Source organism: Centropristis striata, chromosome 17, assembly GCF_030273125.1.
Source record: "Centropristis striata isolate RG_2023a ecotype Rhode Island chromosome 17, C.striata_1.0, whole genome shotgun sequence".
In the NCBI taxonomy this organism is placed as follows: Eukaryota; Metazoa; Chordata; class Actinopteri; order Perciformes; family Serranidae; genus Centropristis; species Centropristis striata.
The window spans coordinates 28,469,517-28,494,526 of NC_081533.1; the positions used below are offsets into that span (position 1 = coordinate 28,469,517).

General features: G+C 41.1%; 1 protein-coding gene across 2 annotated transcripts; it reads left to right on the forward strand.

Moving 5' to 3' along the window:
* On the forward strand, positions 1 to 25,009 carry cd99l2 (CD99 molecule-like 2). Of its 2 annotated transcripts, XM_059354589.1 has the most exons (11): positions 2 to 214; positions 4,224 to 4,277; positions 5,358 to 5,423; positions 7,070 to 7,189; positions 8,215 to 8,295; positions 12,692 to 12,760; positions 12,846 to 12,890; positions 12,985 to 13,104; positions 14,586 to 14,651; positions 16,451 to 23,826; positions 24,210 to 25,009. In XM_059354589.1, exons 1-10 carry the CDS (start codon positions 154 to 156, stop codon positions 16,510 to 16,512), a joined length of 744 nt encoding a protein of 247 aa, XP_059210572.1. In that variant the 5' UTR covers positions 2 to 153; the 3' UTR covers positions 16,513 to 23,826; positions 24,210 to 25,009. The 2 variants fall into 2 exon arrangements, with proteins under 2 accessions (XP_059210573.1, XP_059210572.1); XM_059354590.1 differs by lacking the exon at positions 8,215 to 8,295 and having other exon boundaries at positions 1 to 214.
* The last annotated feature ends 1 nt before the right edge of the window (position 25,010 follows it).

Genomic DNA, 25,010 nt, shown 5'->3' on the forward strand with positions numbered 1-25,010 from the left:
CCCCGGGTGCCATAGTGAACGCCTTGTATGCGGCTTTCCAGTGAGACGAGCTCAACCGCAGGCTGCAGACAAACGGAACGGTGATAGGCCCGTTATTTAACCGCTGTATTCTCACTTTGTACCGGCTTGTTGGTGTGTTTGGAGACCGGAGTCATGGCTCACCGCTCCCTGTGGTCGCTCTGCCTGCTGCTGGCGCTGCTGCTGCCGCTGCAAGGTAAGGCTTTGTCCCGCACACCTCAGCAAATCATCCACATGTTCTGCCTTTTGTGCCGCACTTTGATTCAAGGCCGAGTAACGGTCTACCGGCCTGGAAGCAGACGTTAAAGAGACAGAGAGCAGACGGAGAGCCACTTTGTACATGTCCACTCAATAATGACAATTTATTATATATATAAACAGGTTGTGGATTTTATTTTGAAGTTAGATTCATTGGTTATTACAGCTTCATTTGCTCCACATATTACTGATGTAATTATTATTCAGTAATTAAACATGATCACAGAAATTATTCTGTAGTGTTTGTTACAGTAGGCTCAGTTATTTTAGCTATCAAATATTTTTTTTTAATAAAATACAGTATATCAATAGATGAAAGTGGTGTGGCACCACCCACAGTATCCTGCCTGTCTGTCTGCAGCTGCACATGCCATGCTGACAATGATGTCACTCTCACTGATGATTAATATGAAAAGTTAGTCACTTAAAGGTGACTAATTTAAAAGCAAATGATGTCATTTTGTGTTACTGTAGCACCTGTCCTCACACACTAATTATCACCACCACCGTCCAGACAACCAGGTGCAGAGGAGCTCCTGACATTTTAGTATTTTACAAGGATTCTTTCATGTTGAAGTCTGCATGATAACCTTTAGATTTTAATGTATGGACTGGCTGCAAAACCGCAGACATGAAGTAAAAAAAAAAAAAAAAAAGATTTCACTCACCAGTCTTCGGCTTCTATATGCATTGATATGATGCAGATTATGCAAATGAGATGCAAATCATGTGAATTCATTTTGGCTCGCTGAGCCGGGGAGGGGGGGTTGGGTATACGCATCAGTAGAAAATGTATATGTCAGGTCAGTGTCATTTTTAAAATATAATCATTTAAAGGTTAATAGTAGCTATTCTGGGGTTGATTTGGTGCATTAAAGAAGAAGTTCTGCCTCTGCTGTCACAACTGCTGTGACTTTTAAAAAAAAAAATCTACTGATGATGATGTGATACCTGGACTCTTAGTATCTGTCAACACCTTGTACATATCCAATAGGGCTCTCTTTCCCCCAACATTTTAATCGGTATACCTCACTCCCTGGGGCTTATTGGAATAATTTCACATTCTGTACCACGTGGTCAGACACTGGTGTTGACCTGTGAACTGTATTAGATGATTGGCCACATCTGGCACCTTGGCTGTAGGAGGGTGGGGCAGCTTGGAGGAGGAATGGGAATATGTCTGTGCAGTGATGCTGAAAGTATCTGCACGTGGTCAGGGTTGTGATGGGTTTGTAGCATATCTGATGTTCTCACAGGATACTTAAGTTGTCCCAAACCAACTATAACTGTTCATGTATTTATTAACTCTAGTCACAAGGTGCATACACCGGTCTAACTACACCTTAAAACAGCACGCCACTGATTTTGTCTCCTGTAACGAGATCAAAAAAATTCAGAAGAGCCTGATATATCGTCTTTTTTTACTCCACACATTCCTCTCCTCGTCAATTATGTATGGACGCATAAAGAGAAATGGATACAGGAAGGTGGTGTTGGGGGTGATGGTCGTGTCTGTGTGTGTGTGTGTGTATAAATCTGTGGGCACATTGAGGAAGTGCACAAGCAAACCTACATTACCCACAATGCAATTTGATCACCAGTTTCCGGAAGATTGGGGTTGGGTTTTGCTGGTAGTGGATGTTGTTAGACCATAGACTGTATAAAAGCAGTGGAAGTAGCCTCCGAGTCTGAAAAGTGATGCTGAAATGTGGAAGTGCCTTCAACCTGCATTCTTTTTATCAGCCAGCGGGGGACGACTCTACTGGCAATTAGATTGTATAGAAGTCTATGATAAAATGACCCTACTTTTCGTACATTAAAAAGTCTACCTGACCCTATTGAACAATTTCCTAACGAGTTCATGGTCGCAATCACTGTTTACAAGACTTCTTTAATACAGCATGATGTTCATTTTGTAAATTGTGGTCCCATTTAAAACAAATTAGATGATAAGTGTATACTTTGGGGTGAGGCTATCTAGTGATTGACACTTTGAAGTGTAGCAATGTGTATTCATGGCACCGCTATTTGAATAGCCGTGAATCTGTTTTTGGTTTACCTCAAATAATTGAAGCTAATATCGCCAGCAAAGACTTTGCATGGTGTAGCCAGGAGCAACGGGCTAGTAAATGGTAAATGGACCTGCACTTATATAGCGCTTTTCTAGTCGCTTTGCGACCACTCAAATCGATTTATACTACAGACTGCGCTCATTCACCCTTTAACACGTACACATTCATACTGGTGGCAGAGGCTACCCTAAACGGTCCCACCTGCCACCATTGGGAATTCATTCGCACACCGATGAACGCAGCATCGGGAGCAATTTGGGGTTCAGTATCTTGCTCAAGGATACTTCGACATGTAGGCTGCGACGGTCAGGGATCGAACGACCAACCCTTCAGTTGGGGGCCAACCAACTCTACCAACTGAGCATAGTATCCATAGTACCCATAGTATAGGTGGGTGTTCACAGTTTCCTCTTGTCCAAATATGGTCACTTCTGGCACCAAAAGACCAAGATGGTGACAGCTGAAATGCTAAACTTAAGGTTTCAGAACAGTAGTCCAACAACACGTTGTCGCTACTAGTCCTTTTCAAGAATAACCAGACCTTTGAAATTTGAAGTCGACATTTGGAGAGTAACTATACCCATCTAATGGATGTAGCATGTTCTGTCCACAACCTGTACAGTACAGCACTTCACAATACACTAGTATAATATCACAGTTGATTGTAGTCACAAGTACAAGAGACCGCACCCAGCTGTGATAATTGGTGTCAACCCAAGAGGGCTTGGACATTTAAACCAATAAAGGTCAATGCAGCAGTGTGTAGTTTATTAGCCAGTTTCCCCAATGATAGCTCATTAAAGATGAAGGGTAATAGACAATTTTGACGGTTTCTTGGACGTCTATGGTAATGTGATAGAACACAGGGGTTTAACGTTTTGTAAGGTGGATATGCATTTAGTATTTTACATAGGCATGACATAGGTGTGGACAAGTGCCAGCACACTGGGTGCTTGTGTCACCTTGTTTTACACTCTTCCATCATTAAGAGGAGCAGTTTGAAATCTAGCCTAGCATGGATAGGAAGCCAAAGCAGGAAGGCCGCACTGAAGCTATGATAAGATAAGAATTGATTCCTAGGGGGAAACAAGTTAGACAGCAGAACAAGAAAAAGAACAGATTCAAAAGGACAGAGCAGAGTGAAAGAACTACATCATAAATCACAATTAGATGGATGCTATGCTTTTTTATTGCTCATAAAGGGAAACCAGTTTTTCTTGTTTATTAAGACTTCATTCTATCCAATATATATATGTGGATCTTAACAGGGATCAGGTACAGTATGGATTATGGTGAACAGCAAAATCCTTTGCGTCCTCATCAAATGAAGATAATATGTCATACCATAATGTATTTATCAATACCTTTTATATTAATACAAAGCTGATGTGCAAAGTGACCTGCAGCAGGTTGGATAAAATTGTAAAAGAATGTGAATGTTAAAGTCTTGTCCTTTACTGCAGCTGCATATTTAACTGTGGATTATGTCACACACACACACACACACACACACACACACACACTCTCTCTCACCATGTGTTTGTTTGCGAGTGGCAGCCAATGAGGCTAGCTAGTGTTTGTTTGTCTCTGCTTTTGTGTCCTGTCTGGTAAATGATCTCTGTTCTGCAGTCCAGACAACAAACAGAGCGGATTAGTGCACCATGGGCCCATTTGGCAGCAGGGCTGGGGTTTAGTATCTGTGTATCACAGTAACACCAGCAGGGCCTAGAAACTCATCACTGAAATGCCCATACCTTTACAAACAGCTTCCTGATTCCTAAAGTATGTGTTGAATCCTTTCTGGTTTTAATTGTCAGATTCTGTATAACGTTTTTTCCTTCTTCTGTCTGTCCCTCTGTCTTCTCTGGACCGTAGTTCTGTCTCAGGACTTTGACCTGTCTGATGCTCTGGGTGATGACAGTAAACCATGTAAGTACAATAAGACACCATTCATCTTAAAAGTATAAGCACAGATAAGTATAAAGAACAAAAAAGTCCACATATACCCCTTTTCGACCAAGGCAGTTCCAGGGCCGGATCGGTGCCTAATGGAAAACTGGTTCCAGAGCGGCACCAACTCCTTGCTGGTCTTGAACCACGAACCACTTACATCAGCTGATTATCTGACCAACAAGACCAACTAAAATGTGTATCATTCATTTTATTTTATTTGTTTAACTGCAGTGTGATTGATAGGGGCTAGCGCTAGCGCTAGCATTAGCGGGCTAGTGTTAGTAGGCTAGCATTAGCTTAGAGAAAGTCTAACGTTAACATCTTAGTTTTAATGAGAATGTAATTTCCGTCTATAGCATTAAAGATGAGCAGCACAAATGTGTTGTATATTTCGTGTTTGGGTGCCAAGGTAGGCTTGCAAAGCCACGAGAACCAACTGCAAACCAGCACCAGCCCAGCGAAAGAGCTAGGCTCGCATTGGTCAAAATGGGGTATTCGAAGGGGTGAATGGATGGATCCAACCACACAGGACTTTGACCGTATTTTTAATCAGTAGTTCACCTGCAAAGTTTCTGAGCAATCAGATTATACAAAAAGTAGTGGTGTGATTTCAGATGTTACAGGGACTGTGATCCCACTGTTCTGATTGAATAAAATAGTTTACTTTTTTTTTTGCATATGGTGGTTTATTCTCTTTATGGTGATATATGATGTTTTACTTAAGTTAGTAAAGTCATTCCCTTGCTTGTAATATAACAATATATTGATTGAATTGATCGTGATAAGAATTGTATACATCAACGTATGTTACGTAACGAATGTACTTATTTTAACTCACACCATGATCCTTTCCTAAAGTTATTTTTGGTGCCTCCACCAAATTGAACTGCAACCATTACACAATATTATTGTGGTCAAAACAGAGAGGTGGACTTGATCACTGTGAGCCAATCAAAACCTTGAGTCACTGTTTTAGTGACTCACAACCAGACAGAAAATAAAGTTGTTAATGAAAAGTGCTGATTACAAGACCTGCTTCATCTTTCACCTTCACAGCAGCGACTCCCTCACCGAAGCCACCACAGCCACCAAAGCCAGCAGCACCAGCTGCACCGGGAGGAGGTAACAACCTCATCATTTAATTCTGTAATTATTGTGTAATATGATAAAATATGACACCAGCTGAACCATGATCCGGATTGTTTTAAGTTTGGACTCATGGGGAGTTCTGCAGGAAATATTTAAGATTAGATTTATTTTAATTATTGTTTTACTGAACGAGATTTCAATTTGACAATTGAATTTCTGACACTATTTTCATCTGGGACACTGGGCAAATTCACAAAGAATGGATCGTGGCCGCTGATCACATGCACATAATGTTTTGCAGGTGAGTGCAAAAGGACTTCTAATTTGTCTGAGTCCTGACTGACTAGGTGCAGAGGTGTTCCTTACCACTTCAGGCAGGAATTTAAACATGACAGAGAGAAACCATATTCAGTATCGGTATCAAAAATAGTATTTGATATTTGTTGGTAACTATTCCACTATAAGGCGCCACAAGAATGAGTTTGTAAACCCGTAAGTAAGTTAGCATTTTAGCGCCCTAGGTCCTAAGTCCTCTTAAAATAAGGTTTGTGGTTAACACAAGCTGAAGAGATGTTCGCGTTGTTGTACGGCATAAAAAATGTTAGTAAATCTTGTGAATTTAAAAGTTTTTCTGTATCCTTAAAAAGGCGCTTGCTAACAAGTGGCTCAATGAGACTACAGTGGTTGTTGGGGATATTAAACACCATCACGCCGGACATTAAATGTCAACTCTCTCTCCAGTCTGCGTCACAGCCTCTAGTTCTGGTTTTCAGTGCTCTTGCAAACTCCTGTAGATTGTAAATTATGTAAATAAACAATTTATTAGGCTACAGTTTCGCTAGCTTGTGAAAACCGCTTGTTAGCTTGTCCGCGGTGAAGTTCGCTATAGCATAACGTTAGCTTTTTACTTTCGCCAGCATTAACGCTTCAAACATAAGGTTGAAGCATGTGACATCTCAATAGCATTTCATCCTTCTCACAGCGCTGCAAATTCTATACTGGCCTCCAGTGGACAAGAGCTGAACTGAATGTGCCATTTGGACGACAGTGGCTTAAACTATGAAGTTTTTTTTATAATTTAATGACTATTCGATAACCACCCATTTAGTGAAGATGCAAATCATTGTATTATTACTGTGTTTGGCTGCTAATTTCTGTGGATTGCACTGTTTTTGAAATGAGGCTAATGGAAAGGGGCCAATTTTGCACCAAATGCTTTAATATTATCTAATGAGGCGGCACAGTTCGGGTTGCATTTCACCCTTTGCGGGTGCTTCAAGAATTACACTTCGTTTCTTTTGTCCCTGTGCCACATTTCTGCTACACTGAAAAGTCAGAAGAAGATCTCAGAAAGGCAGGGCTCGTTATTGCGCTCTATGATCTCTAATGGGTCGTATTGGTTCAAAACTAAGTCATGGAAATTTGGTAAAACATCATGGAAAAGTTATGGAAAAATTTTGAAAATTCATTGGTGAAAAAGTGTGGGAACCCTGGTCTTATCTGTGCAGGTTTAGCGTCCGCTGCCTGATTCTTTGCTGAATTGGCCCGTCTGTGTTATTAACCCCTGCTATGGCGGTTTTTAGACAAGCCTTATCTCCCTGTGTGAAACATTTAACAGTGCATGTATCATAACTGAGGTGAGTGGATGTATAGATTTGTTCTGTCAATGTTCTGTGCAGACCTTAATCTGGAAGATGGATTCGATGGCCCCACCACCACGACCACCAAAGCCCCACCCAAGGTTGTGCCCAAGGCCCCAGCAGCTACCAAGGCCCCAGCCAAGCCCAAACACAAGCCAGGTGAGAGAATACACCTTCCTCTGTGTTTACACACAGCACCAGCTCTGCCTTCATTTCTATTATACCCTGCTTTATATTTTAGAACCCAGTTTTCTGATCTCCTTCTGTTTTAATTTGCTGCAAATCCAACACTTCCTCCTATTTTACCTGTAGTCTTAATCCTACTCCGTAATATGATTACCGTTGTCACTCACTGATGCATTCAGTCAGTTCCACTTTGTTCAGATCAGGTGTTAAAGTATCGTCACGGAAACTGGCTGCATAGATTTTTAACAATAAAAGCCTCCTGAAATTCCCTGAAATTCCCCATTGTGGGATTAATAAAGTAATAAAAGAAAAAAAAAAAAAGAAAAAAAAAAAAAAAAAAAAAAAGGGGCAGTCCATGGCCTAGAGGTTAGGAATCGGGCTTGTAACTGGAGAGTCGCCGGTTCGAATCCCGGTACTGAGAGGTCTAGGACTGAAGTGCCCTTGAGCAAGGCACCTAACCCCCCTGCACAGCTCCCCTGGCACAGTAATGTGCTGCCCACTGCTCCTTGCATGGTGTGTTCACTTGTGTGTAAAAAAGGATGGGTTAAATGCTGAGGTTGAATTTCCCCATTGTGGGATTAATAAAGTAATAAAAGAAAAGAAGAAATGAAAGAAAAGAAAGAAATGTAATTTCCTGGTTGGCTTCTATTGTGAAATATATGAAGGAAGTGCAAAGTTTCCCTGGCAGTAGCTTAACAGCGACTGAAAAAAACCCATATTAGAACAAAAAATGAATACAGATATGAGACACATAATATTTTGATTGTTATGTGACAGCTCTATTAGTACCAGCAGCCTGTTGCAGCAGCTGTAGCTTAGTTTGAACATGCATATCACATATAGAGAGCACAAGTTATGCTATAAGAGATAACCCTATCCCTAACCCTACTCTAAGAGTCTTATTACCCTCTCAGTTTATATGTTCTGATGTTTTATTAAACTCCTGCATTTCCTTTGTTTTTGCAATAACATTTATCACTGACCTTTGACCTCTACAGCTGCGGATGACTTTGACCTGGCTGATGCTTTGGAGCCAAACAATGACATTGGTGTCAAGGATAAGAACAAGGGTCAGGGAGGTGGGTGGGAGTGTCTCCTGTAGGATTAGTGTCTGTCGCTGTGAGCTTGCTATCACTTTCAAATAATCATTTAAAGGTTATATACGACATTCAGCGTCTGCGCTGGGATTGGCTGCTCGGTGCCAACTCGGGAAGTCCTAAATCTCAGAGACTTGGTATCAGGACCAATCACATTTTAAACTGATTAGTATTGGCTATTGAACCATGTTGAGCCCCTCTGATCCTTTGTCAACTGTCACACAGGTGTTTTACCACAAAGCCAGCATAGCTGCTGTCTCCCTCCTCTACGCCGCTGTTTGTGTCTCCTCCTATCAGCTGAGCTGTCTGTGTGTGTGGGAGCAGGCAAAACACCACACACAATAATGACAATAGCCTGGTTTCCATTAAAGTTTAAGCAAAATTTTGGGGCATCCCGGTGGCTCACACTGGTAGAGCGCTTACCATTAAGGCCGAGTCCTTGCTGCGGCGGAGCCGGTTTCGAATCCGGCCTGAGCTCCCTTTGCCGCATGTCCTCCCCTCTGTCACCCCACTTCTATCTGTCACTTTCAATAAAAGCATGAAAAAATCTTTAAAAAAAAAATCTTAAAAAAAAAAAAAAAAGTTTAAGCAAAATTTTAAGTGAAATTTTGAAATGTTGCATTACAGAAAATGCGAATCAGGGACATTTCCATCATCTGGTTTAGATTGAATAAACATACTTTGGTCAAAAGATGGCAGTGTAATTTATTACTGTAGGCTAATACGTCAGTAAACAGTAGAAGAAGAAGAGAATGTGCGAGAACAGTAGTAGAAGAAGAGATTGAACAAGAGACGAAATTTTTTTTTTTTTAAATGAGGTTGCTTATTGGACAACTTTGACCACCCTTGAGAGAAAATATGTTTTTAATTGGGCAACTTATATTTCTTCGTCTTTGATCTGTTTGTCTTGACCAGCAGATTGGAAACAGCTGATCAGTCATGAGTTAAATGTTCGCTACGTCAGAACTTATAAAAAAAAATAGAGTGCAAGACTTTGATGCAAAGATTTTATCAAATTTTGTTGTTTCCATCAAGCATTTTTCCATGCAAGTCTTCAAAATGCGCATATAAATTTATTGATGGAAACACGACTAATGAGAGCAAAACGAGACAGTTTATTTTTTTTCAAATTAGAGATAAATGGTGGAGCTACACAGAACAATACATGTTTTTTTTTTTTGACAGAGTTTTTGACATTAGACAAACAAAACAAGGGTATAACATAAATGGCACAGCAACAGAATAACACTATCAAGAAAAATCAAGAAAACAGTTTATTTTTAATGTTACTTACCTAGTATATGTAGCACTCGTTACATTTCAGCTCAGTGTCTGTTGTTTTTGCTGTCCCCATGTTCTCCAAAGCAGAAACAGATAGCCTGCGGGCAAAAAGCCAAAAACTGCAAAAAATATACAGACGACGAAACCCCAAATGTAATACAGTTCACTGAGCCGAAGCAACAAACACTGGAGGACAGCAGACAGGAGGAGAGAGACATTCCCTTGAGACATTGACAAGGACAAAAAAACAGTTTGCTATTTTGTAAATTGGCGCGGATCAGGAAACCTTGATCGGCACATCACTACACAGCACTGAATGGAGGGACGGCATTATCAGTGGTAACCGTAGTATGAGCAGCCTGGATAGTGTACAGTGCAAATTATAACACACAGAGGGAGAGTGACCTCATTCTCTGCTCAGGATGACATCACTCCACTGTGAATTAAGATAGTAAATATTTGTTCTTTGCTATATTTATGCTCTGAATGTCGTATATATATATATATTTACCTTTAAAGGATTCATGTGGACTTAAAGCCCCTATTAGTCTAGACGGATTTCAGAAAAAAGGGCCTCCTATAAGAAGTGAGGAGCATTTATGGGTACAAGTCGGGAACCGGCCTACCTTACATATCTCAAGGGTGCTGAGTAAAAAAAAAAAATGGTTCCCAAGCGAAATTTTGAGTTTTTGACCTTCTAATTTGTATATCAAATGGCCACCAAATTGCCCATCCTGCAGTCATTGGACCATTTCCCCTTAGTTTTTTTGTAAGTAGGCAATCAAAGATGAGGAAATTAAGTTTCTAGATCTATAGTCCAGGGTCAGAGCAAGAATATAGTGGAGGCTCAGTGTCTTTTTTATGCATATATATATGCAAATTACCAACTGTAACATTTACAAGTGATATTGATTGAATATTTATATCGGCCTTAAAAAAATGACACAAATAATGCTTAATTAAAAGTTGGTATTTTGCATATATATATAAACATACATAAAAAAGACACTGAGCCTCCACTATATCCTTGCTCTGACCCTAGACTATAGATCCAGAAACTTAATTTCCTCATCTTTGATTGCCTACTTACAAAAAAACTAAGGGGAAATGGTCCAATGACCAACGGCTGCCATATTGATATGCAAATGAGAAGGTCAAAAACTCAAAATTTCGCTTGGGAACCATTTTTTTGGATTCAGCACCCTTGAAATAAGTAAAGTAGGCCAGTTCCCGACTTGTACCCATAAATGCTCCTCACTTTCACTTTTTGGACAATTCCGTCTAGACTATATGTGTAGAATATGAACATTTCAGAGACTGTGGTGGACAGCAGGGTAAGCTGATACTAAAAATCTTTCACATCAGACGCTCTAATCGCATGCAAATTCTACACATAGTGTCTTTAATAGATAGTAAGTCATTATCTGTGGTTTGCCCGTCACTGTACAACAGTATATTTATGGTTGGGCATTCTAAATCAGTTTTAATTACCTTAGTTTTGGTACCAGATCATAAAAAACATAGCCCTTGCTAAATATACTGCACTCATCTACACTGGGCCTTGTTATGCACCAGCTGCACCAGCACCAGCGTAATTTAAAATGTAGCAAAATTATTTAGTGTCTGGAAACGGTGACTTTGCAGTGACTTCCAAAGCCATAGTTCAAAAAGCTTATTTACATAATTTATTACATTTGAGAGTTGCCATCATGAGAACTGACCCCACAGTCTGCTTGAATAAGTCCTCTGTTGTGTGCTACAGTAGAACTAAATAACACGCTTCAAGTCAAGTCAAGAGAGGGAGCTCATTGTTGTCATCTGTTGCTCATCATCCCGTCCCACTCTGCTGAGACACTAACACTTTCCTTCACATGCCATTTCTGCATTCTTTGAGTTTAAAGGGATAGTCGGTGTTTTTTTCTACAGTAGATGGGGGTTTGCATGCCACCAGTTTGTGGAGTTTGTCATCAGAAAGACCTTTTGACTGGGAACTGAAGTCGCAAAGCTCTATTCAAAGCCACCAGACAGTTATTTACAGAACACAGGAGTTATTGATCTACCGCTGCTCCGATCAACTGTTTGTGTGACTTGAATCTGAACTCAAGATTTAAGACTCTAAAGTCACACAAACACAAAAAACTGACCTATCGAGGCAGCAACTCTCATATTCTACAAGGTAAAATGATTGTTTTTGTTAAAGGAACACTCCACCGTTTTTTCATATTAAAACATGTTATTCGGTCAAGTAAGACGAGTTGATACAGACCTCTTGCGTCTCAATGCGTGCACTCAATCGCCCTGGCGCGCGGAGCTACTTGGCTAGCACTTAGCTTAGCCCAGTTCATTCATTAGGATCCAAACAGATGGACAGTTAGAAGCGACCAAACTCCTCCACGTTTTCCCTATTTAAATACAGCTACACGAGTAGTTAAACGACCAAGTATGGCGACACAAAATAAAACGTGGCGCTTTTCGAAGCGGATAAAAAGGAAAACTATAATGTATGGCGGAATAGCACTTGGGAGCACTTGGACTCGGCGCAGTAATATCATCACTCCTGACGGAAGTGAGAGGGAGCAGAAGTGATGATATTACTGCGCCGAGTCCAAGTGCTCCCAAGTGCTATTCCGCCATACATTATAGTTTTCCTTTTTATCCGCTTCGAAAAGCGCCACGTTTTATTTTGTGTCGCCATACTTGGTCGTTTAACTACTCGTGTAGCTGTATTTAAATAGGGAAAACGTGGAGGAGTTTGGTCGCTTCTAACTGTCCATCTGTTTGGATCCTAATGAATGAACTGGGCTAAGCTAAATGCTAGCCAAGTGGCGCCGCGCGCCAGGGCGATTGAGTGCACGCATTGAGACGCAAGAGGTCTGTATCAACTCGTCTTACTTGACCGAATAACATGTTTTAATATGAAAAAACGGTGGAGTGTTCCTTTAAAGAAATCTGGTGGCTTTGAAGAAAGTATATATATAACAGCTTCAGGTACTGCAGCAGTATATTGCTCAGCTTCTATGCTGGTACTCCTGCATAAAGCTCAGTGGTTCCATTCTTCATCCCCAGTGTGGTGATTTTTTTCCATCTCCTCTTTAAGGTGGATTTTCTGACAGCGATCTGGCTGATGTTGGTAAAGACGACACCTACAAGCCTGACAAACCCAAAGGTAGAGTCTGCACCTTTTATAGCAAATCCATGTAAAACTGAGTATTTAAGGAATGTAACCTTGCTGCTATCCTGTGTTTCCACAGGTGGATTTGGTGAAGATGACCATCGGAGGCAAGAAGACAACAATGGTGGGTTTCCTCTGACTCTAGTGTTTCTTCATAAATGCATGTTTGTTTGCTTGGCTGCTGGACTCACTGTATGTGTGTGTGTGTGTGTTTGCAGAGACCACGGCAGAAGTGGGCACCATCGCAGGGATCGTTAGTGCCGTTGCTATGGCTCTGGTGGGCGCAATCAGCAGCTACATCTCCTACCAGAAGAAGAAGTTGTGTTTCGGTATACAACGTAAGGACACTGACCTCACCAGTGTGTCACTACTGCTGCTAGTACAGCTGAAACTATACTGTTTGAAGTCTTTATGTAGCTGACAGTAGTAACTGTTTTTCCAGGGGTGTCAAACTCAAATACACAATGGGCCAAAATTTAAAACTTGAATAAAATCGCGGGCCAACATTGAACAAATAAACCTTTTAATATATACCAAACATGTTTTGCTTTAACATTAAATATGGAACCAGCAACGCTTATAAATATACAATATATAACTAAATAGTGCAGACATGCAAAATCAAATTTCAAATAAAAAACACATCAATGTCATTAATTTAGAATAATAATATAATAATTTGGTTTTGCCTCGTGGGCCAAATAAAATTACACTGCGGGCAAAATTTGGCCCGCGGGCCAGAGTTTGACACCCCTGGTTTAAGCTAATAATTCATTATTTAACACTGAACAAACTACTTCTCACATACTGTAGAGAGGAGTTCTATATACTTAATATTTACACCCAGCAACAGTACAGTCAGGTGTAACTACTATGTAGCTAACTGACAAAGCTAACGTTAGCTTGCTAATATCTGACTGTTTAGGATAAAGAGTAGAAATGGTTATATGGAATGCAGTCAGTCTGATCTGAAACTTGATAAATTATGTTTAAAATGGTGTTAATATTGAATGTGGTTTATTTTACCAAACATATATATATATATATATTTGCGCCTCTAAAATTGCAGTGTCATGCTAGCTTGTGATGCTAGCAAAATATATACATAGATAAAGGCTTTTGATTGGACAATGCTTTACATATAACTAAAAATCTTCACTACATTTAAAGAACCAGTGTGTATAATGGCAAAAAAAGTTGGGACATTGTCTCAAACGTGAACAAAATAGAATGCATATATTCAATTGAACACTGTACAAAAACTATATATTTTATGTTCAAACCGATAAACTTCTGTTTTTGTAAATATACCCTTTAGAGGGAGATTTTAGTAGAAATGGGATATAATGTTCCTAAGAATGTTTTCATGAGTGTATTATTACCTGAAACTAATAATTGTTGTATTTTCATGAGTTAATAATGATCACTTCATATCTACATGGGGAGCAGGTCCTCTTCCACTGAGTCTGCCATGTTCCTACAGTACCCCAGAACGCTTTCGGTTCTCTACCTATTTGGAAATGGAGGGGTGAAAGAAGGAGTTTTCAGTTGGCGGCTAGATTCCACCAAGTCCTACACACTGGACAATAAATGGTGCAACCAGTTTTAATAAACCACTAGTTTGAAATCAGGGACTTTCAGATTTTATTAATTAATGAACAGCACAATCCTGGAGACAACGCCCACTTACCAGCTGTAGTTCTAATAGTTTAAGCATTGTTAAAACCTGTAGATACATGTGTTAGTAACATCAGTATTAGCAGTAGTAACAGCAGCAGTGTATTTGTTGATGCTCATTAAATGTGTTGTGTTGTGACAGAGAGCCTGAATACTGACATGGTGAAGGCTGAGAACCCTGAAGCTGTGGTGGCTACAGAACCACAAGGTAAACACATCTCTACTCACATCTACTACACACTCTTTTCCATCCTTTACTATAGAAGCCCAAATATGAAACAACAGATTTTCCTCTGGACCTTACCTGATGCAGCCAGTCACTTGATAACTCCAGGAGCAGGAGTGACAGAAAGAGAAACAAAAAAATATCAAGCTCATCAGAGTGATGTTATGAGATCATCATGATTAATGAGACAGAATTACATAAAGCTAACATGAGTTTTGTACTTATTTATTTTCCGTAACATGACATAATGCAGTCACTCCCTCGTTCTCCGACATAACACCTCCACTCTCTCGTTCTCCGACGTAACACCTGCACTCTCTCGTTCTCCGACATAATTCCGGCACTCTCTCGTTCTCCGACATAATACCGGCACTCTCTCGTTCTCCGACGTAATACCGGCACTCTCTCGTTCTCTGACATAATACCGGCACTCTCTCGTTCTCCAACATAATACCGGCACTCTCTCGTTCTCTGACGTAATACCGGCACTCTCTCGTTCTCTGACATAATACCGGCACTCTCTCGTTCTCCGACATAATACCGGCACTCTCTCGTTCTCCGACATAATACCGGCACTCTCTCGTTCTCCGACATAATACCGGCACTCTCGTTCTCCGACATAATACCGGCACTCTCGTTCTCCGACATAATACCTGCACTCTCTCGTTCTCCGACGTAATACCGGCACTCTCTCGTTCTCCGACATAATACCGGCACTCTCTCGTTCTCCGACATAATACCTGCACTCTCTCGTTCTCCGACATAATACAGGCACACTCTCGTTCTCCGACATAATACCTGCACTCTCTCATTCTCCGACATAAAACCGGCACTCTCGTTCTCCAACAAAATACCGGCACTCTCTCGTTCTCCGACATAATACCGGCACTCTCGTTCTCCGACATAATACCTCCACTCTCTCGTTCTCCGACATAATACCTTCACTCTCTCGTTCTCCGACATAATACCTCCACTCTCTCGTTCTCCGACATAATACCTGCACTCTCTCGTTCTCCGACATAATACCTTCACTCTCTCGTTCTCCGACATAATACCTCCACTCTCTCGTTCTCCGACATAATACCTGCACTCTCTCGTTCTCCGACATAATACCGGCACTCTCTCGTTCTCCGACATAATACCTGCACTCTCTCGTTCTCCGACATAATACCTCCACTCTCTCGTTCTCCGACATAATACCTTCACTCTCTCGTTCTCCGACATAATACCTCCACTCTCTCGTTCTCCGACATAATACCTGCACTCTCTCGTTCTCCGACATAATACCTCCACTCTCTCGTTCTCCGACATAATACCTCCACTCTCTCGTTCTCCGACGTAACACCGGCACTCTCTCGTTCTCCAGCGTAACACCTGCACTCTCTCGTTCTCCAGCGTAACACCTGCACTCTCTTGTTCTCCAGTGTAACACCTGCACTCTCTCATTCTCCGACGTAATACCGGCACTCTCTCGTTCTTCAACATAACACTGGCACTCTCTAATTCTCGTGTGCAACACCGACACTCTCTCATTCTCCAGCGTAACACAAGCTCTCTCTGGTTCTAACACTTGCTTTGGTACTACGGCGTAACACAGGCACTCTCTGGTTCTATGCCAGACAAGGCTAGATGTCTACAGCATAACACCGGTACTTTTTTTTTTTTTTACGGTGTAACACTTAAACTCTCTTGCTGGACTCACTGCATACTACATGAAGATGCAGGGTTATGGTTCGGAGATGATCTGTGTGTAAAACTCTGTTTTTATTTTGCCTCTGCAGTCCAACAGACTCTCCTGGAGCCACCCAATGCTGAACCTCCCACTGAAGAGAATGCTGTGTAACACGCACACACACATACACGCCCACACTCACACAAATCTCACACCCACCCACACACAAACACAGACACACAAAGGCCCCCCCATCTACATGCGCTCTTTCCCAAACACCTCCCACCTAACGCCCCCTTTACACACACACACACACACACACACATGCTACAGGATAGACTGTCTATTGTGTAGCATGTCCTTGTTGATCCTGCAGCTCTGTGCTGCAGAAGTTGGGATTTGTATTCCTTCTGCTCTGAATGTGAACACAATTTTTTTAATTCTCTGCTGTAAACATGGCCAACAGTGTATCAGACCTTGCCAAATGTACGTGTATATAGTTAATTTATTGTTTACTGTTTGAACACCACTAACAATGTTGGTTTTCAGTTATCCAGCCTTCAGTATGTGTTTTCTCTGCTATGAGCTGGGGCTTCAGTTGTAGCATTTTGCCGAGCTCCAGACACACAGTAGAGTTGGAATATTGAAATAGGCTGTTAGTTTTACTGGAGAAGAAAGTACTCTGGGTGTGTGTCAAGCTGCACTGAGTTCACAAGGAGTCAGTCACTGTTTAGTGAACTGGATTTAAGTTGGATTAGTTGATTGATTTTGGGACACTGATTAGTCAGTGACTTACAGCATGATTCCAGCTGAGCTTCAAGTGAACCAAAGAGCGATGTGAGACACGCCCAGTGTTACTTCTTCACGTTTTTTAAATGAAGTTGTGAATTGGAATCTCATTTCCTGACTTTGAATGAAATACAGCAGTTCCCCCCTTTTAACACAAAACTGATCTGTGTCTAAATCATAGATGTTAAGGCCAATTCATACTTTCCATGTCTGCGAGGGTCCGCTTTGGTCCGTGTGATGTAAATATCCGCCCATGTATGACACTCACACACAGCTGTGCATGCCCAAATAAATGTCTTGTTCCACACTCCAGTCCAGTTGGTGGCATGTGCACTTCTAGGTGGTTTGCCAAGAAGAATGAGAATATGAAGATAGTATAAATGCTTGAGAGGAGCTGCATCCTTTTCTTTTACTTTTAGTATTCAGCTGCCCTTACAAACTGTTGCATGCAGTATGCATACCATCAGAGGATTGTGGGTGAGAATAGCCAGAAAAGCATGCTCGCATACTGCAAAGTAAGACATCCTAGTACTTTTGGCACACTGCATTTGACATACTATGTATTCGAACATACTAAATATTTTCTGGCATACTAAATGTAGGTATGGTTGGAACACACAGAGGCTATGTGAATAGATCAGTCATGCTTCTTGTATGGTGGCAAACAACATTATGGTGCATTTCCGCCACCAACTGCAATGGAGTGCGGATCTGGAAATGTGCATACGTGACACGGCAGACCAACGCAGACCCCAAATAATGGTATGAATGAAACCGTTCTGCAGCTGTCCATGGAGCTTGGAAAGTATGTCCAAGTCTTAACTTTAGTGGATGCACAATGATGAAAATCAAACCTAAACTGGAACAACACTGTACAGATACCTTCTTTGCTTGCCATGAGCAGAGAGGGAGTGAATAATATCTTACAATATTCCCCAGATTTCTATTGAAAAGCCTTGTAGCAACTGATTATGTAATCACTGGTGAAATACGATAAATGTGTAAATGGTCAGATAAGGTCGTCTACCATTGTCGCAGTAGCCAGGTAATGTTACTTCAAAGTAACAAGGTAAACTAAGGGGCAAAGTTGAACTCAGTTATTATGATGACAATGCTATTTGTTAAATTGATAATCATTATTAATGGCAGTTTCCCAAGAGGTTTAATTACATTTTGACCCACTCGGCACATCTCTACTATTAGCTAATGAAGTCCAGAGAGGGACATAGCTCCGAACTGGACTTAGCGCAGGTAGCTACTGTTTACATCCTGTGACAGTTACATCATTAGTTGCTACACCCTCCTCGTGTTGTCCATCTTGATGTACAAAGTTGCCTTATTCAGATTTGGATCTTTTTGCAGTGGGGGAAAAATAAGGCGTCCAAACATTTCTGTCTACTTACAACCTGTGACTTTTTATAGTGTAAATAGATTCTGTTTTTTCAACTAGCCTTTAATGACAATGCCTAATGAAGGGAGCCTGGCTCGGTTTTCCAAAGTGGTGATGGTGAAATAATTGCAATGAGAACAATTAAAGTTAGGACAAGTAATACATTTCTGAAGAACAGTTAAAAGTTCACCACACTTGTAGCATGTAGCATAAAAATGATGCTAGCTAAATCAGTTCCACTGCAGTTAGAGCTTAAAAATGCACAGTGTGCACTTCTCTGCTTCATTTGAAAGGGATCTTCTTCAGTGGGAAGCTGTGAAGCTATGAAAAAGAGAAAACCTTAGCACTTTGTTCTGGAAAAAGCTGGCAGTGACGAGGCTCGTGGACAGGCAGAAAATGTGAAATGTGACTTTTGTTTAAGATACAAGAAGCTAATATTCTTTGTGCTATGTTTTATTGTGTTAGCAGTGAGGTGCCAATGTGTGCAGAAGAACTCTGAACTGAAGTTATCTTGATCCCTTAGTGGCCATTTTAAACTAACATTGTGATCAATCATGATATGTACTATAAAAATAGTAATATCGGCCCAAACTGATCACGACAATCTGACAGTTTCCTGTGGAGTTTTCCTGTTATGAAATGTAATATATGTGTTCTTCAGACCTAACAAATATGATAAATGCATTTCCTTCCTGTAAGATAAGCTAAGAAAAGCTAGCTATGCTGGTCTATTGCTACATTTCTTAGTGCGTAACCACCAACTGTCCATCAGTGGAAGCATGAAACTGCAATTTATAGCACATAATCTGCATGCACAAGATACTAACAAAGCAGGGGCACACTCTCACTCCACTGGGTATCTTTGACGTAATTACCCTCAAAACTAGAATGGCCCTCAGAGGGCCAGGACCTCTGCTAAGGCCAAATGCCTTGTTTCCCCATGCTAACCAAAGTGAAAAATGATTTGTGTACCTGCCCTGTAATTGAGATCTGCTTCAAATTTCTATGGGCTCTTCCTTGGCCCTGCTACACTCTTTTCCTAAGTTTCATGAACACCAGATCAGTAATTTTCCTTTTAATTTATATGACAAACAAACAAACTACAATGCAGAACTCAGACATCCGCCATGGTGTGTTCATGTGCTCCTTGGATACTCCCATTTCCCGAGCTGGAAAGTCATTCTGCCAACCCCGGTGTGTTCATTCGTACAGGGATTTGGATCTTCGATTTGAAAAATAATATCTCAGATATTGCAACTGTGATATGATTCACAATATTGGAAGAATGATAAAATAATCAGTGATTTTTGAAAGGATCTGAACTGAAAAAAGTTTTTCTTACGTCTGTAGAAAACAATTTCAGCGTCAGAATTATTGTATTTTGACATATATTTTGCCTTTAACAAATATTGCACCTTCTTGTGATTTGGATATTGCACTTCATAATGGCCACAATGGAACAAGATGTGCGAAAGTGGAAAAAGTGAGGTATTTGTGAAAGATATCAGGTGTGTGAAGTCAGAGAGGATTTTGAAACAATTGGCACAAAGACGATACTGGTTAGGATGATGCGCGTTAAAAAAAAACCTAGAAGTCTGCTTTAGCTGTGTAGATGAAGTTAGCAGCAGTAGTTAGCTTTAGGATCTTGAATAGTGTCATAACGAGTGCTTTTTGAAAGTTGTGATTGTTGTACATATTACTGTGAGCAATTCTGTGTTTGTACTATTAGCAGTGTGTAAGAGCATATTTGTGCTCCCTATTATACTCTTTAGTGTGTGTGTGCAGGTGTTTACACTCTTCGCCGGCTCTTTTTACACTTTGTACCCGACTTTCCTAATAACTTAGCTTAACTTTTTGTAGATAGTTTGCTTCCATGTTCTGTACTGCCAACAGTTTGTTGTTTGCCCAAAGAGGTCTCGTATGTTCCTGAACGAGATCTGGGCTGAAATCATTCACTGTTTTCTACACTGTGTGATATTTAGTCTGTCTGTCGTTTTATAGCACTGCTCAGAATCTTTGGTCAGGATGATTGAACCCTAAACTTTCCGACAATGTAGCATAGTTAACTAGAAGGGCACTCGGAGAATGCAGACCTCCACCAAGGCTAATGCCTTTTCTGGCAATGTTAACAAAAGTGAAAAATTATTTGTGTGTCAGCTCTGTGATTTGGATCCTCTCCAAAATGTAATGGGTTCTTACCTGGCCCATGCTTCACCCTTCAACCAGGTTTTTCATGAAAATTAGGCTAGTAGTTTCGCTGTACACCTGCTAACAAACAAACTAAACCAAAAACATATCCTCCTCGGCGGATACAATGATGCCACATTCATGTCATGGGTGAGGGTGAAGATTTACAGCTACAGAATAATCACTTTCTGTGTTGCGTTTGTGTATCTTGAAAAACGAATTGAGGCGTCTTTGTTTGATTGCTTTTCTCTGCACAGGGGCCGAGTGCTTGGATCCACCCATGCCTCTTAAAATAGACTGTACAAAAGAAATGGATGAATGACCTGGATCTGAAAAGTGGAGCCAATGCGAAGTGCCTTAAACCTGCATTTTTTCTAATGGCCAGCAGGGGGCGACTCCACTGGCTGCAAAAGGAAGTCTGGAAGTTTGTATGGAAATCTGAGAAAATGCGCCTAATACTCACTTAATTTATTACATCAGTAAATATTTTCCAAATGAATTTATGATCTCAATTCACTAGTTTGTTTAGTCGTGTTCAATACAACATGATTGTAAATTATGGTCCCATTTAGAGTAAATTAGTCTTGCATAGCGAGACTTATCGCCACAGCACTGTGTCAGCACTAGAGGAAAATTATCATTCTGGGAAAAGGGAAATAACACTGTAGCTTGTTTCTATTTCTTTAAACCGATCCAAATTCTGTTGGGCGGTGCAAACTTCAGGATGCAGATATGTTGACCAAGTAAAATATCGTTAGTGGAGATAGCGGAAGGGGAAGAGAATTCTGTTTTAAATAGGCGCCCAATGGTGGGCTTATCCTAACAGTCTAAATTGGGTGAGTCTAGAGTCTAGTCTAGAGTAAAATAGATGAAGCAGGGTGTGCTTTAGGGTGTGGCTAGCTTGTGATTGACAAGTTACCACTGTGGGTGCACACAACCTGGCATTTAGGGTTGGGCAATGTAATGATTTTATCAAAACAAGAAAACTCTGTCTGTCATTTATATTTTTAAAGTATTTTTTGTATAGCATAACGGCACCTCGTTACGGCAATAGTTTGTTATGGAGGCTAACATTGTTAGCGCGGATAGTGCTAGCAGATACTTAGCGCGGCGTAGCCAGGAGCCGGTATAGGTCTAACTGTTGTCCAAATATGGTCACTTCTGGCTCCAAAAAACCACAATGGCAATGCCAAAATAGGTAGTCTAGAAACCAATGGGCAACATTCATCCATTTCTTTAATACAGTCTATGCTCTTTTTGGACAGAGTGAAGGGGGAGACTTGCGGGAAAAGGGCTCCGAGTCGGATTCGAACCCGGGCCGCCCGCTTACGAGGACAATGCCTCTATCGTACGCGCTCTACCAGGTGTACCACCGGGAACGCCCACAGAAGCACATGGTTCCTTTGTGGCTTGTTGGTCTGCCAACCAGAAAGCCAATATATTCTTAAGATGTTAAGAACAAAGATAGTAGCACACCCGTGAAATGAATGTGGCATCAGCAATGATTGGTAATGACCTGAGTAGTGTCTGATAGAATAGTCTGTATCTGCAGAGGTGAATGGTGAAGGATTTTTGCGTAGGCAGTATGTGTTGTATGAGCTGTAAATAGCTTGTTGGTGTGTAACATATCTGACAGGATGCAGCACAGTCCTAAATGAATACCACACCCTGGTCTACCCACAATCCCTTTGTGTCGCTCCCTCTCAAAAAGTCCTTAAACACTGTTAAAAAGTAACCCGCCTTGGTTTTGAGCTGCTTATTGCCGAGTGTTCAGGGACTACGAGTGTTTTCGGAGTCATGCATGGATGCCCTGTCAGCTGTAATTCAAATGGTGCTTCTCTCTTTGCCTTATACCCTGCACAGTCCCACAGGGACGCGCCACACTATTCATCTCACACCCCGTCGCTGCACCCGAGCAAGAGCAACACCCACGGCCTTCGGCTCCTTTGGGTCGTTACCTTGGAAGAAGGGTAGCAGCACCCAGGGGACCGAAAGGTGTGGGTGCTCCGTCGAGCTCAGGCTGCTGAGAGCTGAAGTTCACACAAAACAAAAATAACAAACCTTTCTGTTTACTGAATGTATTGACTGTCTTAATGCGATATAGCAAAAACCTTTGGCCTGTAGCAAAAATACAAATTCACCAAAGATGTAGCATTGATTGAGATTGATGTATTGGGATTGAATGCAAAAGGTTTTGAAATAATCAAGAAGGAAAAAGGATTGAATCTGATGGAGCACAGATGCCTCACCGTGCAACATCTGAATTAGTTTGGTGGTTAGATGAACACTTGATGGATTAGAGTGACGAGTACGGAAACCCAGTGCAGGAATGACTCGGTTATTATTGGCTGTTGGTTCTGCTTCAGGATTCAGGTGGAGTGTTCTCTGCAGAGCCAGAGCAAAGAACGGTCCAAAGGAGCAGCAGTAGTGTCACTACATCAAATTAAGAGGCCATACAGGTCTGATTTACAAAGCGTGCTAACATTACCGAAGAAAAATATTTCAACCCATTGTTTTTAACACAAGCAAAGAGGAAACTAAAAGCATCCGCCTCGAGCTTTTATGACGGATGGGAATAATTGGATCGACCTGATGTCCGCAAATATTTTCGACAATCTCTGACACTTTCTAAAAATGTAAATAAAAGCTTGCTCCAAATTATACCCAAAGAACAATCCATTAGTACTAGGGCACAGTCACTTTGAGAAATATAAACTCACGAAACGCGCAACTGTCTGCGGGCTCATTTGTGTTTACTTGCACCACTCTTCTATGACAACGAAAACACGTAAAGAAAGTATTTTCTTAATTCACAACGTGTAATTTGCAACAAATATGCAACACTCTTTGAAATGACTTGTAATGTAATCACGTCACGCACGAGAATCAGCAAAAACAAGTTTTTCGTATTTTGTGTATTCTTTTCTTGCGTTACGTCATTTGCATCACAAGGCATTAAATTTGCAACAAATAGGCAACGAATAACACATCTTTGCACTGACTTTGTACGTAATTGTGCCGCGTGAGAAAAAAAAAAAGTGCTCTTTATTTGGTGCAAAAACACAGAACTGAATCGCTGCAAGAAACTTAGAAGCTAAGGCTACGTTTACACGAGGACGGTCTGAACAGAAGACGCAAAAGTGGCGTCGCGTCTTCACTTTTTATTCCTCGTTTAGACGAGCATTTTCGGGAGGAAATCTGCTGCATACGGTGACGCAAAAGTGTGTGAAATTCGATTGTATGCATGCCAGGCGGCATCACTTAAAGCGATAAGAGCATCTTTGGGCATGTGGAAGTTTTCACGCCACAGATTTTCATCAGCTACTCCTTCCACAAAGTTCTCCACCATCACTAGATCTCCCAGGTCTCGTTCACAGCCGTCTGGCTCGCCTCCGACCAATTGCTGCATCCAAAATGTGATAGAGGTAATTCCAGATCCTTCTCTGTTCACTAATACTATCTCTACATATCCTGTACATTTGGTGGAAAGACTCGGTTGAAGGTCCGACGCATGGAAATAATCCCACGTTTGTTTATTTCCCTGTACTGGAGCATGTATGTGACGTAAACACATACGTGACGTGAGCAGATCTGAGCAGAGTTTTGCGTCTTGTCAGTGTAGCCGACACGCTACGGCGGAGCGGATTTAACTTTTCCACTTTGGAAGGTGGTTTCAGATTTTTGCGTTTTTAAGCCCCAAAAACACCGTCACCGTCTAAACGAAAGGCACTTCCGATAAAATATTTTGTCGTTTTTAGCCGCGAGCGTCCTCGTGTAAACGGGGCCTAAGTGTGGACTATAATGTTAGCTCGCTTTGTAAAGTGTCTGTATGGTATCTGCATTGTATTATATGAGTTCAGCTCATGTGGATGCAGTCACATGACACTGACCCCTCCCTGCAGTACACTCGAGTGCCTGTCACTGTGTCATGCAAAGCCAGCCAAAATCCTGCAACCTCACTTGAGAAAAACCAATGAGAGCCCAGCAAAGCTGTTTTTTCTGTGATTCTGTGATATCTGAGGGCTGGCTTTGCAAAGCTGCCTGTCACATACAACACATACACACCTACGGTACTGCTCTCATACACACTTAATGCATGCTTTTCTCTACATACTGTAAACACACTTACTTGTAGCTTATGAGTGTTGAGCGTCTTCCTGACAACTGAATGTTGGACAGTCTCCATTGCTTGAAGTGTAATAGTGAACTCTGCTTTCTCTCTTATTCCACTATGCTAACTCTTTGGCAATATGTTACAGATACTTGTTACTAATATGAACCAATAAAATTTAAAAAGACAAAC

Bases quoted from the DNA above. Each gene is read 5' to 3' on its own strand.
- cd99l2 (XM_059354589.1), top strand. From the start codon at position 154: ATGGCTCACCGCTCCCTGTGGTCGCTCTGCCTGCTGCTGGCGCTGCTG. The intron at 215-4,223 runs GTAAGGCTTTGT...TCTGGACCGTAG, and splicing joins GCTGCTGCTGCCGCTGCAAG to TTCTGTCTCAGGACTTTGAC. The intron at 8,296-12,691 runs GTGGGTGGGAGT...CTCCTCTTTAAG, and splicing joins TAAGAACAAGGGTCAGGGAG to GTGGATTTTCTGACAGCGAT.